We start from the raw sequence: 19,571 nt of genomic DNA on the forward strand, positions 1-19,571 counted from the left end.
AGCCTCATGAAACGAAACACGCCAGAGAAACACGTGAGGAGTGGAGTCAATAATCTTTAAAGCCTACATTTGGGACTCAGTTTACTGCAACACAGGGACAATCCTGTTCATTTAATGGAGACCACGGAATAAATAAATTGGACAATTAACTTCCAGACTATTTGACACTGGAAGACTTACAGAGAGTATCATCCCACAGTATTCTGCATTCACTCTAAACAGAGCTTTTTCTCTGTTTTTAAAGTTGGATCTAGGATTGTTTTGGGACTGGTTAGTTCCTAAGAACTCCCATATCCATATTACACAGTGACTTGTGTTGCTATATTGTGGGAACTATATTGGTTGCTTTTCATGAAGAAACAGTATTAAAATTTGATACATTATAAGTCCCATGGCTTTTAGATGTCACTAATTTTCCCAGTTTATCATGCTAAGAGTTCCTACAAGATTTATGAGTGCGTATAAGATGTACTTTCCACTATAAGTATTATAGAAAATTTCAATATGAAATATGTGCTTTGTGGTGTGCATCAATATAAGAAGTCATCTTTTGTTCCTGAACACAATATAAAGTGTAACTCCTGAGCTTATCTAACGAGTATCAATGCCAGTTGTAAAGTTAGACATGTAGATAGTGAATGAGAAACTTTATTAGTGGGTGTCATGAGTAACCACCCAAACTCAGTTTAGGTACATAAAGAAGTCTCATTATTCTGTTAAGCATTGCAAACAAGGTGATATAAAAAGAACAACATTTTGCAAATGGTCATTACAAGATAAGCATATTTTAAACATAATTAAAGGCACATTGTAGCGACAGAAATAACGCAGTGCATTTGTAAACACATTTTGCAATTAGGATTCAAAAACCATTAAGGAAATAATGAAGAAAAATAGAGAAGCCCAACCATTATTTTAGAACATATAAGCCCCTTAAAATAGAATATACATAATTATGTTGAACTGTTTTGCTGTATAGCATCATAATTTCACTAAACAGTGAACAATAAACTGCAGTAATCTTTTTTTAATAAAAAGTGAAACATTACATTCTCACTAAAAAGTGGTTGATCCCCACATGCTGCTTAAAAAGCTATAAAATGGTGTATGGTGCATATATTTAAAAATACGAAATACATATTTTATTGTTATTAAATTGCAAGGTGTTCAAAACTGCCAGAACAGAACAGACAAGATAAATCAAGAATATTAAGGAGACTTTCCACATTAATATAGTCTGTTGTTTTATGGGTTCTGATCATTCTGGTCACATTTCAGCATTACTTTCACCCCCTCGCCCCTCTTTGTGGTTTGAAATGCATCTAGAGCTTTTTCTAAGGGAAACCGGTGTGTAACCAAAGGTGCCACATTCACTCTCTTAGATGCCAGCATGGATATAGCCATTGGCCATCTGAAATAAACAAGAAATCCAAATTACACCACCCTACATGAAGAGGAAATCAACTATTATCTACATATTTAAAGTTGTGTTATATAGTACTTACGTATTACAGTATCTGAATATGCCCCTGATATCAACCTCTCGTACAGCTGCGTTTACAATTGGCACATTGACCATTGCAGGGCCCAAACCAACGAGTATTAAAGTCCCACCAGAGCGCGTTGCCTGTGGAATAATATCATAATGAGTATCCACTTAATAAGCTGTTCAAAGAGAGAATTTTACCATTTTATTATATCCTTAGACATAGTTGTAACCATAGGCAACAAAAAGATACAACAAAGGTAGTCATTGGATAGGAACCCCTAAGCCCTCTAAGCCTTCACCTGCAGCCCCCAGCTCCACTTAGGTTTGTCAGATTTGCTTGTTAAGGCTTGTAACACTTGTTTAAAAAGCCTGCTGATATGTTATTACAAATAGGTGTCTCTTTCTTTGGTTAAATGTGTTTTTCTAACTTACTACTGAGATTCAGGTCAATGTGAGGCCCTTTCGAAGGTTAGAGGGCCACACCTTTGCGGCCCCTTAAATGTTTCAGGTTGCCCGACACAACAGTATCAAGACTGACCAGTTCAGTCAGATGATGATATGTACTAGCCGATCAAAACAAAAAAGAGCAGGGACATTTTATCTTAAAGCCAGCAACAGCAGAGCTGAACAGCCTCTGGTCGTGTAACACATAGATGTGTATGGACTGATAATCATCAAGGCAGGGCCTTATTAAGGGTTCAGGCTGCCCTAGGGTAATATGATGCTAGCACCCCCTTGCCTTCCACACTAAAACAGACCCGCCCTAAACTTCCCCTCGCGACCACTAATGTTTATGGGTCACAGAAATCTTTGTCACTCATTCTGTTGTCATTAAAATTAGAACTAGCACAATGGAGGCATGAACAAGTGATATGTAGTGTAAAGATGTGAAGGTGGAGGGTGCTGGCAGACCAGTGCCTGTCGCCGTCCCTCGTACTCGCTTATGCTCAAGCGCCCGACCAAGAATGACTCAGCCATTACCATGGGAATATGTCAAGATTAAAAGCTTACTACATTTTTCTTTCATGTTTTCTTTTTACTTTGGAGAACAACTAATCTCTTATATTTTAAAATGAATTTCAGTTTATACCTCTCCCTGTTACAACTTTGCACTCTCACAAATGTTGTGCCCCTCCTCATCCTAAGTCATTGCACCATATGCTGCACCCTATATGATAATCAGGCCCAGCTTTGAGGTACCAGGAAGGAAGAAGTATTTAAATGATCAGTCAAAATACACAATAGTCTACCTGTTTCACAATAAGGATAAGGTACCAGAGAAAAATGCAAAACATCTTGCTTACATTAAGCAGCAAGTTTGGTAGGATGCCAAATATAGTACGTGCAAATAATGGGACTGAATACACACGTTCTAAGACACAAGACATGTTATAAAACAAAAAGAAAAAAAAAGAATGGAGTTATCCCCAGTACTATACATCCTGAATCAGAATAGTATTACAGAGGAGAGAATTCTTACTATCTGTTGAAAGTGGACAAAGTGTGTTTTGATGTAGATATGCCAATGACATATTAGGGTGAAGCAATCATGAGAGCAGGTTATCAATAAAATTGTTTACCTACTAAGGCTATAGGGAAATCTCCAGATGAGCATTGAAACAGAAAGTAGGCTGAGATGCAGCATATTAGAATATATATATGTACCTGTTCCAAAAGTAAAGCATACCAAAATGGAGCTGTTCTGGTAGGATACATTTGAAGTCAAAAAGTATTGATTCAAAAGAAAATGTGTCTGGTAGAGGAAACATGGTACCATGCATTATTAAATCCATTTGAATTAATTGTTTTGTTTTGGTCACAGATGGTATTTCTGCACATAACTTTTTTATACTATGGGCAGAATAGTGGTTAGCACTTCTGCCTCACATCACTGGGGTCATGAGTTCGATTCCCGACCATGGGCTTATCTGTGTGGAGTTTGTGTGTTCTACCTGTGTTTGCGTGGGTTTCCTCCGGGTGCTCCGGTTTCCTCCCACACTCCAAAACCATACTGGTAGGTTAATTGGCTGCTATCAAAATTGACGTGTGTGTGTTAGGAAATTTAGACTAAGCCCCATTGTGGCAGGGACTGATGTGAATGAACTCTCTGTAAAGCACTGTGGAATTAATGGTGCTATATAAATAACTGATGATGATGATACTAATGTTGTGCTGCTTCATATAGATTTCTAATGTGCAGTTTTGTATATGGGCTAGTGCAGTGGTTCACAACTCTAGTCCTCAAACTCACATAACACATTTTAAGGATATCCATGCTTGACCACAGACACTAAATAAGTTACTTTTTCTGAAGAATATCCTTAAAACCTGGCTGTTTGGCGGAACTGTAGTATTGAAGGACTGGTTAGGAAACACTGGGCTAGTGTGATAAGAGGTCTAATTTGCCATTATTTGGTGGCTTACCCCATGATATTTAAGAAAATATTAAATTACCTCAATGATTTTTAATTACAGATTGTGTGACCAATTCGAAAATACACTGGTAGGCAAGCATTGTGCATATTATTTTGTGTTAATATGTTAAGCATAGGGAGTGTCTTTAGTGGGGGGAGGGTCATATTATGCATATATAGATGGCGCACCTGGGGAGAGTCTTTTGATAATCCTACGGGTAAACTACCCCTTCTTCGGTTCTGTAGTTTATTTGAGTTATGATCCCCTCAATGTACATCACAGCGCTTTATAAATAAAGGATAATCTTGTGGGCTAATATATGCATACATACAGCACAAGCAATGAAAATTGCTATCAGTGAAGAAACTCCCAAGGCCATATTGTGACATTCAAGAATGACAGCTGTATCACCACAAAAGGGAAACACGCTCTTGCAGAAAGAACAAAATCACTGATTAATTGTACCAGCTGAAGTGCAAAAAAGAACCACTACCCAGCAGGACCGACATATGAGCTGCATCCATATGTGGCACCAACATCTAGGAGATAGGAATCCTTAAGCAATACAGAATCTAGCTAAAGAGCAGCTCACTAACAGTATCAAGATTGACCTGTTCATACACGGAACTGTATGGTCCAATAATTATCGAGATGCCAGGATTAAAGAAGAAGGAAGGAAGGAAGGAAGAAGTATTTTCACACATTTCTAAATGACTAGTCAAAATACACAATAGCCAACCTGATCCACATTAACAATAAGTACTAGAGAAAATTGAAGCAATGTTTTTTTTTATAACTAATCTCGTAAATTAATAACTCGCAAAGATACCTCACTCAAACTGTGAAAGGGTGTAAAAGCAGAGGGTTCATGAAGCCCACTAGGTACAGGACTTCTCTTCTTTCCAGTGTTGGAGAGATGAGGACAGAAAAAGGGTCATTTTCATGTCTCTCTACTTTGAGTATAGTGGGTGCCACAGAGACAAATAACCAACCCACCAGTGTTATGATGGGCTGAGAAATACTAATCATATATTATCCTTACTCCTCTCTATTGGTTCATTAGGCTGTTTGCAATCCCAATCTTATCAGGACTGATGCAACAACTATTAATAAAAGAAGCTGTTTTGACAACCAATCATAATGTAAATTATCACTTGAAATTCAAAAGAATAGTTGTTTGTTTAACATCCGCTTTCCCTCCATTAAAGCAACTATATCCATTCCATTTATATCTGCTTTTGCTGACTAGAACGGTGCTCTAGGAATAAAAAACGTTAATTTTTCTTTTGGTTTCTCCTGTACCATGGCCAATCACTGCAGAAAAGTGGGTGTAACCTACATCTCATCATATGATCTCTTACACATGGATAATTAGTTTTATTTTGTTGATATTAAAATCACACATCATGTGAATCTGTAGGTGTTAAGGTCATAAAGCCACTGTTCATAATGTATAGATGTACTTGTGGATTGTTATAAAACCCTATATACTTACTGCCAATAAATGTGCTGCCTAAGGACACATAAAAAAATCCTATTTTTTGTGAGGTGTCTTATGCAAAAGTTGGCAAGAAAGCAATCGATCACATTTCCTAAAAATGTAACCATTGGAGGCAATGTTACATCACAGTCCAACGACAAAGTATACAAATAAGCAGTGGCCATGCTACATTTTTATTTCTGTTTTTGAAAATTACTCCTCTTTAAGAGGTTTTTGTTTACAAAGATTATATACCGCATTATACCATGATTAACTCAGTACAATGTTCCATTGCCCTTCTTCTCTTATTTTAGTATAGCAATAACTTAAGTAGAATAATGTATGTATTGTTGCATTGTGACTGCTATTCTTAATCTGTAACATTTTAAAGTAATTTTTAAGGTCTTGTGAATGCATTCCTTCACTACATACATTGTTTTTGGCATCCTCTTGTATGTTTCTACCATGACCTTATATCAGCAGACAGAGGTTTTTTTTTATTATGCTGGGGTGTGACTCTTTTTGTGGATAAAATTGTGTCCAATGCACAAGGTACAGCACAGATGCTTTACCACAGACCAATGAAAAGAAACTCTGCCTACTCATATAAAGGCATAGCAGAAAAGTAGAGAAGAAATTCGGAAAGATAAATCAGTACATTTAGCATAAGATGTAGGAGGACACATAAAAGACAATAAATTAAAGTTGTAACAGAAAAGGAGTGTGATATAATGGGGAACACTCACATTGAATGTGACAACAATTAAAATAACCAATCCTTACTTTCAATTCAGTAAAACACTGCTTTACATTTTATCAGAGTCCCTGATAAAATCAGCGAAATATTAAAAGCAAAGTATGCACAGTATATGCAAGAAGTATGTGAATTAATCAGAAATAGTGAAATAATATTCAATGTTACGTGTTTCCTTAACTTTTAATCCTCAAATATTTATTTCTATTCCTTGTGATAAGTATTTCCTATAATTTCAAAATGGTTCCCATGTTATTTAATAATTAGCTTTTTCGACTAAATGTAGATATCCTTTGTTATAATGCCTCTATTATTATATAATAGGCTGATAATACAAGTTATGCAATGGGATTCTATACCATAGTTGTCCACTCTCCCGGAATTGCCGACAGACTCTCGAACTCAGTCTGTCTCCCGGATTCCAGGGAGATCAGGACATTCTTCCAACTTTCTATTTCTCCCCTTCAGGAGATCCTGTAGGGAAGGTGCATTACGAGTACACTGGGGGACAAGGCGCCACGAAACATAATTTTGGGCTGCCCCTCTAAAGAAATGACACAATCGCAGCCAGGAACTTTGTATAAAATAGCTACTAAAACATTCTTGTCTTTTAAGGTATGAGAACTTGAATATTTGTGAATGGCAAAATATACCTTTTTGTTTTGTGTCTATTTATAGTTTAGATTGACACTTAGATTTGTAGTTTATGTTTGGACTTCCTAGAAATTTTCTTTGCTAATGACAGGATAATCATATGTAACTCCTATTTCTATCCATTAAATACTGTCTCTGTTTTTTCAGATTAGGAACAATCGCTGCATCCTTACATAATGATGGAAAAATGCCAGTAGAGACAGGGAGCATACAGATTTTAGTTTGGTTGGAATGAGCAAAGGAGACAGGTACTGACTGATCAAGGGCTGCTGCTAGGATGTGTTTAAAATGTAGTACCGCCATATCAGGAGAGAAGAATGTAGAAATTGTGAAGAGAAGTTGTTGCAAATTAAGATTTCTGTGAGTATGAAGTTTGGTAGAATTTTAAAGCAGAAGGAGGAGAGCCTGCAGGCCAAAAGGTGATGACCCAAGAGAGGGATAGGAGTGTTAAGAAAATCAGAAAGTGAGCTTAGTCTAGAGAATACAAGATCAATACAGTGGCCATCCTGATGAGTAGAAGAGTCAGTCCACTAGAAGGGGTTAAGGGAGGAAGTTAGAGAGAGCAGCTTGGAGGCACAAAGAGAATGTGGATTATCAATAGGGATGTTCTAGTCAACCACGATCATGGTGGTAATGTCAGAGGATAAGCAATTAGGAAGCCAAGCAGAGAAGTGTTCAAGAATTGTTGTAGGTGCGGTCAAGGGGAACGATAGATCACAGCAACACACAGAAAGAATGCGAGTGATGGGTCATTTGGTAGAACTGTGAATGTGCAATGTAGGCAAAGGGGTAGTCCAATCTCACCTCCTTGTCTGCTTCCGGCAAGGAAGGTGTCGGTGAATTGGAAGTCATCGTATAAAATGGCTCCAGGTGAGACAGTGTCTGAGTGTGCGAGACATGTTTCTGTTATTTTCATAAGGTTTCGGTTGTTTGATAGGAAGAGGTAATGGATGGAGGTTAGTTTGTTACAAACAGGGCGTGCATTCCATAAGGCGCAGTTAAACAATTTTGAAAGAGATGGAAGAAAGGTTACGTGTTTGATGTTTGATGTATTTCTATAGTGTATTGAATATAAATATAATTATATATTGAAAAGCGCATGCTTTTTTAGAAAACTTAAGTTCTATTAATGTACTTAAAGCAACAAGTTTGTGTGCCTCATTTGTAGGTGTCCTCAAAACCATTCTTTAGAACCTTAATTCTTCCCAAATGAAGCACTCTATACAAGGTGGAAATTACCAGGATTATAACTGATTCTCTAATTTGTACCATACATGAGTGCTGTACTTTCTTTGACTTATACATTTTGGAGTACAATGTAACTACTGTGAATTAGAAAACTTTTGAAACAAAGGGCTAGATTTACTAAGCTGCGGGTTTGAAAAAGTGGGGATGTTGCCTATAGCAACCAATCAGATTCTAGCTTTCATTTATTTAGTACCTTCTACACAATGACAGCTAGAATCTGATTGGTTGCTATAGGCAACATCCCCACTTTTTCAAACCTGCAGCTTAGTAAATCTAGCCCAAAGTCTTCATTAAATAAACATACCCGAATTCCACATATATATATATTTTTTTAAGCAATATTTGAGCAAAGGTATATCTTTTGAATAGTTTAATCAATAAAATTGTTGTTATGATTCTAAAGAATGTCAAAGTAACAGTGCAACAAGGAATATTGTACTGTGATGTTTGTTTTGTAAAATTATCAAAAATGAGATGAATCTCCACTTATTGAACACTCCTTTCAAAATAGCAAATAATCCAATTATATACCAAATTGCAATATGACATTTTTTCTTGGTTTAGACAGATTCTTATTTCATGAAAGTTGTAAAATTCCTGCCAAAACCACTGGTACTAATATTTGTTTTGCGTCAGCTAATGTTAATTACAATGTGTTTGATTACTGTGCTGTTTATGAACCTGGCATAACAGTAATATTGGTCATTGTCTCACCCACTAGGTGTGTACTGCTAGTGCCAACAAATTACTAAAACAAATCATCATAAAACAAATCACTGTGGCATGCATATAATTGGGGCAGTGTTGCTGTTTAATCTACTTACGTAGATCCCTGTCTGAATACAGGATTCAGCTCCAGTGCACTCAATAGTGATCTCTGGCATACACCCTAAAAAGTCTTCAACTTTCCGTGCAATCTGCTCGGGTGTCTCGCTGGTGATTTGGAAAACAAAATCTGCTCCCACTTCTTTTGCTTTTTCTAGTCGCGAGGATGACAAATCTGGAGGAAGATTCCACAGTCAGTAGAGCGAGAAACAGAGTATTTAATGGATAGAGAAAGGAGTTACATATGATAATCATGTCATTAGCAAAGCAATATCTAGGAAGTCTAAACATAAACTGCAAATCTAAATGTGAACAGCATATTTAAAAGTTGGCCTTTATAAATTGAAAATATGTTGGGCACATAAAGCTCCACTGTTATTGTGTCGTCAGGAAGAGACATTTTTGGGGCAGTATTCTTAAATCTTCAAAACTGCGGGAAAAATATAGAGGCTTTCTGTGGTTGCCTGTTCAGTAACTCTGAAACTGCAAAAGTTAGGAGGATAACGCAGTCTTCCTGCACAAGAGGAAAAGTTGAAAGACCACAAAACGAGTCTCATGTTAAATGGTTGATCGCACAATATGCTTTCATATCTTTGTGCGACAGATCCACTTTAAATGAAAAAGTCCAGAATATTTAATAAAAACAGGGCCACTCCTATTCAAGACACACCATAAAACTGTAAAACTTTAATATACTTATCCCACATAAAAAAAAAAAAAACAACAACAGTGCATTGGAGTCATAAACATTTATGGAGATCAATATAGTTCCCAACAAGCACACAAAAAGGTTTGCGTCACACTAAGAAATTAAATGAAAAGTAAACTTTATAAAAGTTTATAAACATGTTCAATAATAAGATGTAGAAATACTCATTTCCTTGATATTCTCATTCCATAACAGTGAATGCATGTTATGTTGAAATCAATCAACAAAACTTAAATATTTTTATAGTACAGTCTAAATCTGTCACATATTGGCAACATTTCATAGCATGCATACCTAACCTACCTAACCATTTTATGCATAGCAATTCTATAGTACGTGTATTTTATTTGAGTTTGTTACAACTTAACGGTTTATTTCCAGTCTTTGGAAAATATAGGTTAATTTGCAGAAACATTTTTTTTTTTTTTGCTTAGTGGAAAACTTTCCTGAACTTGTTAAATGGTAGATGTCAATTCCCTGGAACCTCTGGTGTTTGCACATAGGTCAATATCAGGCTAATCAACAAGGAGGAATCCTTTCTGGTTAATTGGTTAAAGGCTGAAGGGAGTATTGTATAAAATGTTATCTGACACTGGAGTTACTAGGATATCTAATGACATTTAGTCAGGTTGACAGTCATCTAATGGATAAAAGCATAACAAAGGTGTGGAGATAACATGTAGTAAAAATATTTAGTGCAATGATTTAAAAATATACAAATCAAACAATGACACCTACCAGAAAACAATGATTGGTTAAGCAGGATAAAATAAAGGCAGGGAGGTAATGAAAAAAACTTTTAACAAACCAGCATCTTAATACTAAGAGTTTAAAAAGTATTTGCCTTACCCTTTCAAAACATTTAATTGCAACTGGAACATATCGAGCCTAATTCATGTCGGAACGCAACTTGAACATAAGTTGTATGTTTAAAAAAAGCACAGGACTTGTGTGTAGTTCTGACTGTATTCAAATCTAAGCGTATCTTAAGAAAAAATTTTGATTTGAATCTGGATGTACGTATGCTCTGCCTAAACAGTACTTGCCTTGCGTAAACACACATAACAGACTGCAGTATACGCACATGCATTTGTACAATAAAATGGTCACATAAGAATATGTAAAATTTTCTTTTGATCATAGAATAAAATAACAGCTAACAATATAATAATTTATATCAAATGTAATTTTCAAATCTAATATTTTTTTAACATTAATTTCATGAAAAAAGAGGATTTCAATGCATATTATAATATAAAAATGCATTGTATGTACATCTTGCATAGTGTTTTTCTGATAGCTACTGCCATGCATATGTGTACTTTTTCAATCAAATGACTATGCCATGTCCATCATCATTACTTGGCATTTTCAGCTGAAAACAAGCATACATAAAACAAACACAGGACTTGAATCAGTAGCATCTGTGTCGGAATTCCCTTATTGTATATGGCTTTACATTTCATTTACACTTCTTTTACCCATTCCGTCTTTCAAGTCGTAAGTGTTATTTGCATTCAGACATGAATTCCATGTAATTGTGTTCATTGCCGCAATGCCTGTTTTTGGGCATGCACAGAGATATTTTACGCAAGATACGTTACACAAATGGATGGGAATACAAACATGAATCAGGCCCACTGTTTCTAATGAAAACCACATAAGTTTCCCTGGAACTTCTGGCATTTGCACACAGGTCAGTATCAGGCTATAACAAGTAGTGATGACCGCCATTTAACTGGTTACAGGCAGGGGAGATTTATATAAAATGTTATCCGACACTGGAGTTACTAGGAAGGCTAATGACATTAAACAAATGGATAGTCTACGGGATTAAAGCAGTACAAATGTGTAGAGACACTGATTGGTTGATGGGGGGAAATAAAGACAGGGATATAATGAAAAAAAAGCTTTGAAAGAGAAAGGGAAATTATATATAGGCATCCACTGTAATATGTAAATGTTTTTTAAACTTTGTCTTTATTTTCCCCCTTAACCAATCAATGTTTTCTTTTTTTTTTAACTTAAATTTTATTGGTTTTTACAAGGCACAAACGTAAATAATAATAAGTCATTGGCTACATAGATACCTGTATGCTGAACAGTCTTAAAAAAAGGTTGAAAACACAGAAGGCAAAGGTAGATTCTAAACAGAGGAAATGAACCTATGTGTGCCAAGGAATATCCATACGCCATGTTTTTCAGGGGAAGACGTACAATGGGGCAGGGCAAGGGGGTGGGAGGGTTATTTAGACTGAATGTGAGAACAGAGGAATGATGTCGGCCAGAGAAGAGTCTCTAATGTGGATGAGGGTGGGTTAGGAGAGTTTAGTAAGTCGGAATATGTTAGGGTTAAAGGGGGAGTTGCTCCATAGTGATCGGTCCATGGCGACCAGACAGCCTGGAAAGCATTAGGGGTGTCATAAAGTGCGGTTGTTATGCTCTCCATACAATATGTGGTCCACACGCTCTGAATAGTATTGGCGATAGTGGGTGGAGCGATGTTTTTCCAGTTGGCGGCTATGAGGCATGTTGTCGCATTTACTATGTGTCTGATCAACTTTTGTGAGTGGTGGGGGATATCAGGAATGGGCCTGGGTAGTAGTTTGTATAGTACGGAGGCAGGCAACCTAACGTCAGTGATGGATAGTATAAGAGAGTGGACTTGCCAGTAACAGTGTATTTTTAGCCATGTCCACCTTATATGCAGCAGGGTGCTTCTCTGACCGCAGGCCCGCCAACAGAGATCCGAGGCATTGGGGAAAGCTGAGTGAATGCGGTAGAGGACTCAGTACCATCTACAGAAAATTTTGGGAGCATTTTCATTTACTCTAACTGATATAGATGTTTTAGAAAGATTAAAGCAGATTTTAGACCATTTCTTTATGTCCAGAACCTCCTCGACGTCTCGCTCCAACTCCGATTTGTGGGGGTCTTTGGGAGGCTGATTATGTTGAATCAAGATTTGGTAGATAGTTGAGATAAGGCCATGGTCTGGAAGGAACTGCGACAGAGAGTTTCCAGCAGTGAGCGTTGCTCAGTGGCTCAAGGGAGCTTCAGGGAATTAAAGCAGTGTCTAAGTTGGAGGTATTAATAAAATAGCTGGTTGGAAAGCTGTAGTGTGCTACTGTAGGCTGCAAATGCAGGGAAAATGTGCCTGGGGGCTAGTCCCGCATAAACAGCAGGTTGTGTCTCACCCAGTGTTTGAAGAGTAGATGTTCCTGTCCCAGAGCGAACACATGTGAGCTCCAAAGTGGGATGAGCATCGAGTAGCTGGGGAGTAATTGATGCGTGCGTGTAGCCACATCCCACATAGAGAGAAAGAATTTGACCATGGGAATGTGATAGACTGCCATAGTTCTCTGGGTTAGGGGTGTCCATAGGAGAGAATATGGTGAGTAAAAAGTTAATAAGTTTGATTTGATGTGGCTGGGAATGCCAGGCCACACATTGGGTAAGGTGAGCAGCCAGGTAATATTTTCGTAGGTGAGGGCCTTTCAGCCTCCCCATGTCTGGTGTTTATGGAGAATTTGCATATCTATTCTAGGATTTTGTCCGGTCCAAATAAACTTTGTCAATGATTGCTGTAGATTTCTAAGGACGTGAGTGGGGAGACATGGATGGAGGGAGTCTGCCAAATATAGAGCAACCTAGGGAGTACATTCATTTTAACGCTGTCTATGCACCCAAACCATGAGATTAAGTGCTTGGTCCAATAAGTTAAATCTTTTTTGATAGAGTCTATAAGGCAGAGGATGTTAGCTGTATATAACTGGAGGTAGGTTTTAGTGAGTTATATTCCTAAGTATTTAAGTTTTTGAGGTTGCCATCGAAAGGTGTAGTTTGCTCAGAGGGACTGTATTAAGTGAGGGGGCATATTGAGGTCTAGGACTTCGAATATGTCTGCATTTATTTTGTAGTTAGATAATTCACTATATGTTTGGATTTCTTGAAATAATTTAAGTAGGGCAATATGAGGATTTGTGAGTGTCAAAATGACGTCATCCGCATATAGTGCTACTCTGTGATCGCGGGTACCTGTGTTGATCCCTGTGATGTCTGGGTTCAGTCTGATGCAAGCTGCCAAGGGCTCCATTATCAGTGCAAAGAGCAGGGTTGATAGCGGGCAGCCCTGATAAGTCCCATTACAGATAGTGAAAGGGGCAGAGGAGAAGTCGTTTGCTAGCACCGTAGCTATGGGATTGTTGTACAGAGCCGCAATGAATCTACAGAAGACTCCCTGTATCACCATGCTCACTAAAGTATGCTGCATTAATGTCTAGGCAACCCTATCAAACGCTTTCTCTGTGTCTAGGGCGACCACCAGAGAATCAATGTTTTCTAATAGGTGTCATTGTTTGATTCATGTATTAGCAATCTTGTATTGAATAAATATTTTTTGCTGTATTTTATCTCTACACCTCTGTACTGCTTAACATTAGATAACATTTTATACAAACCTCCACTCTGCCGTCAACCTGTTGTAAACTGAGATGATCCCTCCTTGTTATTATCCTGATACTGACCTATGTGCAGACACCAGAGGTTCCAGGGAAATAAATGTGCTTTTTAATAGAAACATAATGGACCTGATTCATGTTTTATTGCAACTGGCAAATGCTGTTTCTGGTAACACCCTGAACACTGTGCAATGATCTTAGTGTCATCTTTTGCACATACACATACAGCAGTGGTCTCAGTAGCATTGACAGATTAAAGCTGTTTAGTAGTCAGCCAGACAGAAGTGATAATTGTGACTTCCCTTAAAACATCTCCTGCACAGACAGCTACAAATCAGTCATAATGTTGACAGAATTCCATTAACAATGAATTCCAATTCCAGCCTTCTCTCTCACATCTAAACTGACAGCTAGAATGCATATTATGCTCACAGTGTGCTCTGTATCACATCCAATATAATTAACTTCTGTTATCAATGTATACATCTTAATGAACGTTGTGTTAGATACAAGACATATAAAATGGGCATCATTTTAAACAACAGTTTTTAATGGCATATGACATCACAGGACAGATTTTAGAATAAGATGTATAGAAACTGTTTTGGGTTATGGGTTTTGTCCAATTATCGGTCGCAAGACTACCCAGCTACACCTGGTAGCTACATCACTGGATTTAGATGTCCATTATGGTTAGCAATGACAAAGCTACATTATGGTTATTGTAACTTCATCAATTCAAATGTTATTTTGTGTTTATTTACAAAAAAAACCGCATTGAATGTATACAGTAGTGTGGATTGGTCAGTGTTTACATTAAAGTGGATTTATCACCTTATAACCTTTATCACCTATATCACCTTATAACCTTTATTTTTATTGTTTATTAGTATGGTGCCACAGATTCCTTAGCAACTGACATAGTAGTACAAATATGACATACATGAAAGCAGTAGAAATAAAATGTACATGGGGACAGAGCAGAATAATAAATGCATGGATGCAATTAAAAGAACAAATTGCATGACATATAGAAACAAATCAACATCAGTCATGACAAGGGATAAACAAGGAAGACAGACTGGATGGATGTGAGACATTGGGTAAAGAACCTTACATTCTAAAGGGACAGGGTACACAATAGGAACTTAAAGCGACATTATGTTTTGCAGTCCACATGGCTATCAGAGGAGGTGAAGGTTAAACAGTTGAACTGGCAGGAGGATAGGTTGAAGTGGCGATAGAGTAGGCTGAAGTAGGTGAGGATAATGGGCCTTGAAAATAGGAAAGAGGGAAACAATGGAGAAGAGGTAGGAGGAAATTTTGGAGAGAATATGGTACAATGTGGATAGACAAGATAAGCATTTAGCAAAGTGTGGGTAGAACAACATGAAAATTCACATGAACAAATTGGAAATACTGAGCATTTAAATAAGAGACAAGGTTTGCAAGTGGTTCATTAAATCAGATGTGATCTTATCACAAATGCTAACAGATCAGTAAGTAGTGTCCAAAGCAGGTGCTTAAGTTGGAAAATAACAGGACTCAGTGGAGTGTTTGATTTTGTCCTCCTGTAGCAGTGATATCAGGTAGCGTGTTCTGGTCATTATTCCCTCCTGTTTAATTTCAGAATAACTCTGAATTATGCTATATCACTCTTACTAAGCTTGTAACTAATATACTTTGAATAAAACACACTAGCTAAACCAGAAACACCAGGAGGGATGTGGGGGAGATTATACTACATGCAGCAGTCAGGTGTGCAATATAGAATGAAGATGTAGGTAAAAACAGTCTCTTTCCTTGTTTACCTTAATTAGTATGCTAATAGGGAGTTAGTGAGCAGTCTGCAAATGAGCTGCTAGATCAATTGGGGAAGATCATATGATATTAGTCTAATATTAGTGTAATTTCATGGGACCTTCCACAGTCAATCAGAACCCTATTCTGTAAAATTATAGTTTCTTCTCTAAGACCTATTACAGGATCAAAAGCTTCTCTGTAACACATTGTGCATGTTTGCCAGGATGCTAAAATGGTCACGATGAACACTGGATACCTGCCCAGACGTTCCCAGCAGTGAATTTTGATTCTGATATGTAAATAGGTAGATATTGCAGAAACTACTAGTCTATTAAGAAACTGGTGTTATTGCACACTCCTAAGGTGTACCTAATTTTCTATGTACAGTATCCGATGTATATGTTATGCAAAGGTACATGTCAAAGCTTGTACGGTATCCTTAAATTTTACGAAACAGTTAAGACATTCTAAATAAATATAACACCTTTAGGGGTTATTACAATCATAGCCAAAAGTTTTGAGAATGACAAAAGTATTGGTTTTCACGAAGTTTGCTGCTTCAGTGTTTTTAGACATTTTTGTCAGATGTTGCTATGGTATACTGAAGTAAAATTACAAGCATTTCATAAGTGTCAAAGGCTTTTATTGACAATTACATTAAGTTTATGCAAATAGTCAATATTTGCAGTGTTGACCCTTCTTTTTGAAGACCTCTGCAATTCCCCTGGCATGTTGTCAATCAACTTCTGGGCCACATACTGACTGATGGCTGCCCATTCTTGCCTAATCAATGCTTGGAGTTTGTCAGAATTTGTGGGTTTTTGTTTGTCCATCCGCCCTCTTGAGGATTGACCACAAGTTCTCAATGGAATTAAGGTCTGGTGAGTTTCCTGGCCATGGCCAAAATTTAGATGATTTGATCTCCGAGACACTTAGCTATCATTTTTGCCTTATGGCAAGGTGCTCCTTCATGCTGGAAAAGGCATTGTTCGTCACCAAACTGTTCTTGGATGGTTGGTAGAAGTTGCTCTTGGAGGATGTTTTGGTAGCATTCTTTATTAATGGCTGTGTTCTTAGGCAAAATTGTGAGTAACCCCACTCCATTGGCTGAGAAGCAACCCCACATATAATTGGTCTCAGGATGCTTTACTGTTGGCATGACACAGGACTAATGGTAGTGCTCACCTTTCCCTTGTGCGGACAAGCGTTTTTACAGATGCCCCAAATAATCTGAAAGGTGATTCATCAGAGAAAATTACTTTCCCCAGTCCTCAGCAGTCCAATCCCTGTACCTTTTGCAGAATATCAGTCTGTCCCTGATGTTTTACCTGGAGAGAAGTGGCTTCTTTGCTGGCCTTCTTGACACCAGGCCATCCTCCAAAAGTCTTCACTTCACTGTGCGTGCATATACACTCACACATGCCTGCTGTCATTCCTGAGCAAGTTCTGCACTGGTGGTGCCCGATCCCGCAGCTGAATCAACTTTAGGAGACGGTCCTGTCGCTTGCTGGATGTTCTTGGACGCCCTGAAGCCTCCTTCACAACTATTGAAACTTTCTGCTTCAATTTCTTGATGATCCGGTAAATGGTTGATTTATGTGCAATGTTTCTAGCAGCAATATCCTTGCCTGTGAGCCCTTTTTGTGCAAAGCAAAGATGACTGCAAGTGTTTCTTTGCAGATAACCATGGTTAACAGAGGAAGAACAATGATTTCAAGCACCACCCTCATTTTAAAGCTTCCAGTCTGTTATTCTAACTCAATCAGCATGACAGAGTGATTTCCAGCCTTGTGCTCGTCAACACTCTCATCTGTGTTAATGAGAGAATCACCGACCTGATGTCAGCTGGTCCGTTTATGGCATGGCTGAAATGCAGTGGAAATGTTGTTTTGGGGATAAAATTCCCTGCCATGGCAAAGAGGGACTTTGAAATTAATTATAATTCATCTGATCACTCTTAATGACATTCTGGAGTATATGCAAATTTTCATCATAAAAACTGAGGCAGCAGACTTTGTGAAAAACAATATTTGTGTCATTCTCAAAACTTCTGGCCATGATTATACACATGGGATGTCTTCCCTGCAACCCTGGTACTTTGGAATCAATGAAGACTGATGCTTGGTGAACACAGCTAAACTGCCACATAACAGGTACACTATTTACACAATGGAAGTCTCTGACACATTTGATGCCATTATATTTTGATCTGCAATAATTAATTCTTCTATGGGTACTTTGCAATGAAGGCATGCAATAATTATAACATTAGTTTCTCTTAAAACAATGTACAAAAAAACGAACATGTTATTTAAAATTCAAGAAGCCCACGTTTGCTTTTTATTATATGCTTATGTACCCCCAGCTGCGCGGCTCTCTGCCGCCTGTATTGTGTGGGGGGCCCGGGAACTATGTTTCCAATCAGCCTCAACAGCTAGAAGAGAAGGAGCAATAGGAGGGGGCAGAAAAAGAAGAGTTGGTACTGAATAGTAGAAGGAGTGGAGGAATTGGTGTGGAAGGGGGAAAGGAGTCAGGACAGTTGGCTGGGGAGAAGCAAGTACGGGAAACGGAGGCGGGAAAGCAGCAAATCTGACACCGATCTGGATGTGGGAACAGTTTTACCAGTCAAATTCATTCTCAGCAAGCCCAGGAGTGCCAACTACAGAGGAGCCATTCAAATTAGCCCATGATCAGAGAGGGAGACTCCTGATTTTCATGATTGTCATATGAGCAGAGGACTTCAATCAAAATGAAATCTGAATATAGAAACAGTTGCAGCATTTCATCCCTTTTCACTTCCCTTGCTGACAGATACGTGTACTCCCTCTAACTATGTAATTCCAGTCCAGTTGTCATTACCTGTCATGTTTAAGGAGATATCATACAGACTGTGTTGTAGATAAGTCTTATATTCAAGCAAAAAACTCCCACAGTGACTGTGATAAGCCATTAGAGATTGTGTCCATTTGAGACAGTGTTACACAGTTTACCCTTCATACCAAGACCACCTGCAGCACATTTATATGCCTTGAATCGACAAGTAATCCTGTGTTACCAACATACATCACCCAAAGGTACCACCCTGTATTAAATGTTACAGTATTGTGTTTAACACTGTTACCGGTTATAGACTGTCTAGTGCACTCTGAGTGATTGGTGAGAGATTGTGGGGTGTCTATGTGAGTAAAGTTTGACAGCAACCTTAGCATATCTATTGTTTTTACTGTCTATTGATTCTAACCAAATATTTCAAATGCGTCTCTACATTGTAAACGACCTTTAGGTCATTCACACCTATCTATCTAAACTGCCCCATTAATAAGAACACCAAGGTGGTATGGTTTCTAAAGAAACAATGTGTCAATCTGCCCTTCAGTTTGATGGCAGTTTCGGGTACAAGGGGTCGTTCCTGGTGGAAGTATCCGGTTTTACCATCCCACAAGCTGCACAGAAGACTCGGTGGAGGTGCAGCTGAAGGTGTCAGAAGTGAGAGAATGTATTTACACTACGTGATCTACAACAACCCCTTGTGCAGGAATTTGTGGGTTGCAATTATACCACATTTACCATGCTGGAGAGGCAAAACCCATGACAAATGATGTATCAGAAGGGCAGGTTACATTACTGCATACCATTTTTGAAAATACACAGAATTACAATTGGAAAAATTCTGGATATGTCCTCCTAATGATATAAAAAGATAGATTTACCTTATTTAGCTCTAGAGTTTCTGC

At 37.9% G+C, this 19,571-nt stretch overlaps 1 protein-coding gene across 5 annotated transcripts in view; it reads right to left on the minus strand.

The window, feature by feature from the left end:
- Positions 1-630: 630 nt before the first annotated feature.
- The window catches only part of SORD (sorbitol dehydrogenase), a 61,235-nt gene continuing 42,294 nt past the window's right edge, over positions 631-19,571 (minus strand). For all 5 annotated transcript variants that reach the window (XM_075208140.1, XM_075208136.1, XM_075208138.1 and 2 more), the window contains 3 exons: positions 8,865-9,040; positions 1,506-1,627; positions 631-1,411 (listed from right to left, as the gene is read on the minus strand). In XM_075208140.1, coding sequence (XP_075064241.1) covers positions 1,246-1,411; positions 1,506-1,627; positions 8,865-9,040 — 464 coding nt within the window. In that variant the 3' untranslated portion in view covers positions 631-1,245. The remainder of the gene's footprint in view (positions 1,412-1,505; positions 1,628-8,864; positions 9,041-19,571) is intronic.

Source organism: Mixophyes fleayi, chromosome 4 (assembly GCF_038048845.1).
Source record: "Mixophyes fleayi isolate aMixFle1 chromosome 4, aMixFle1.hap1, whole genome shotgun sequence".
NCBI classification, from domain to species: Eukaryota; Metazoa; Chordata; class Amphibia; order Anura; family Limnodynastidae; genus Mixophyes; species Mixophyes fleayi.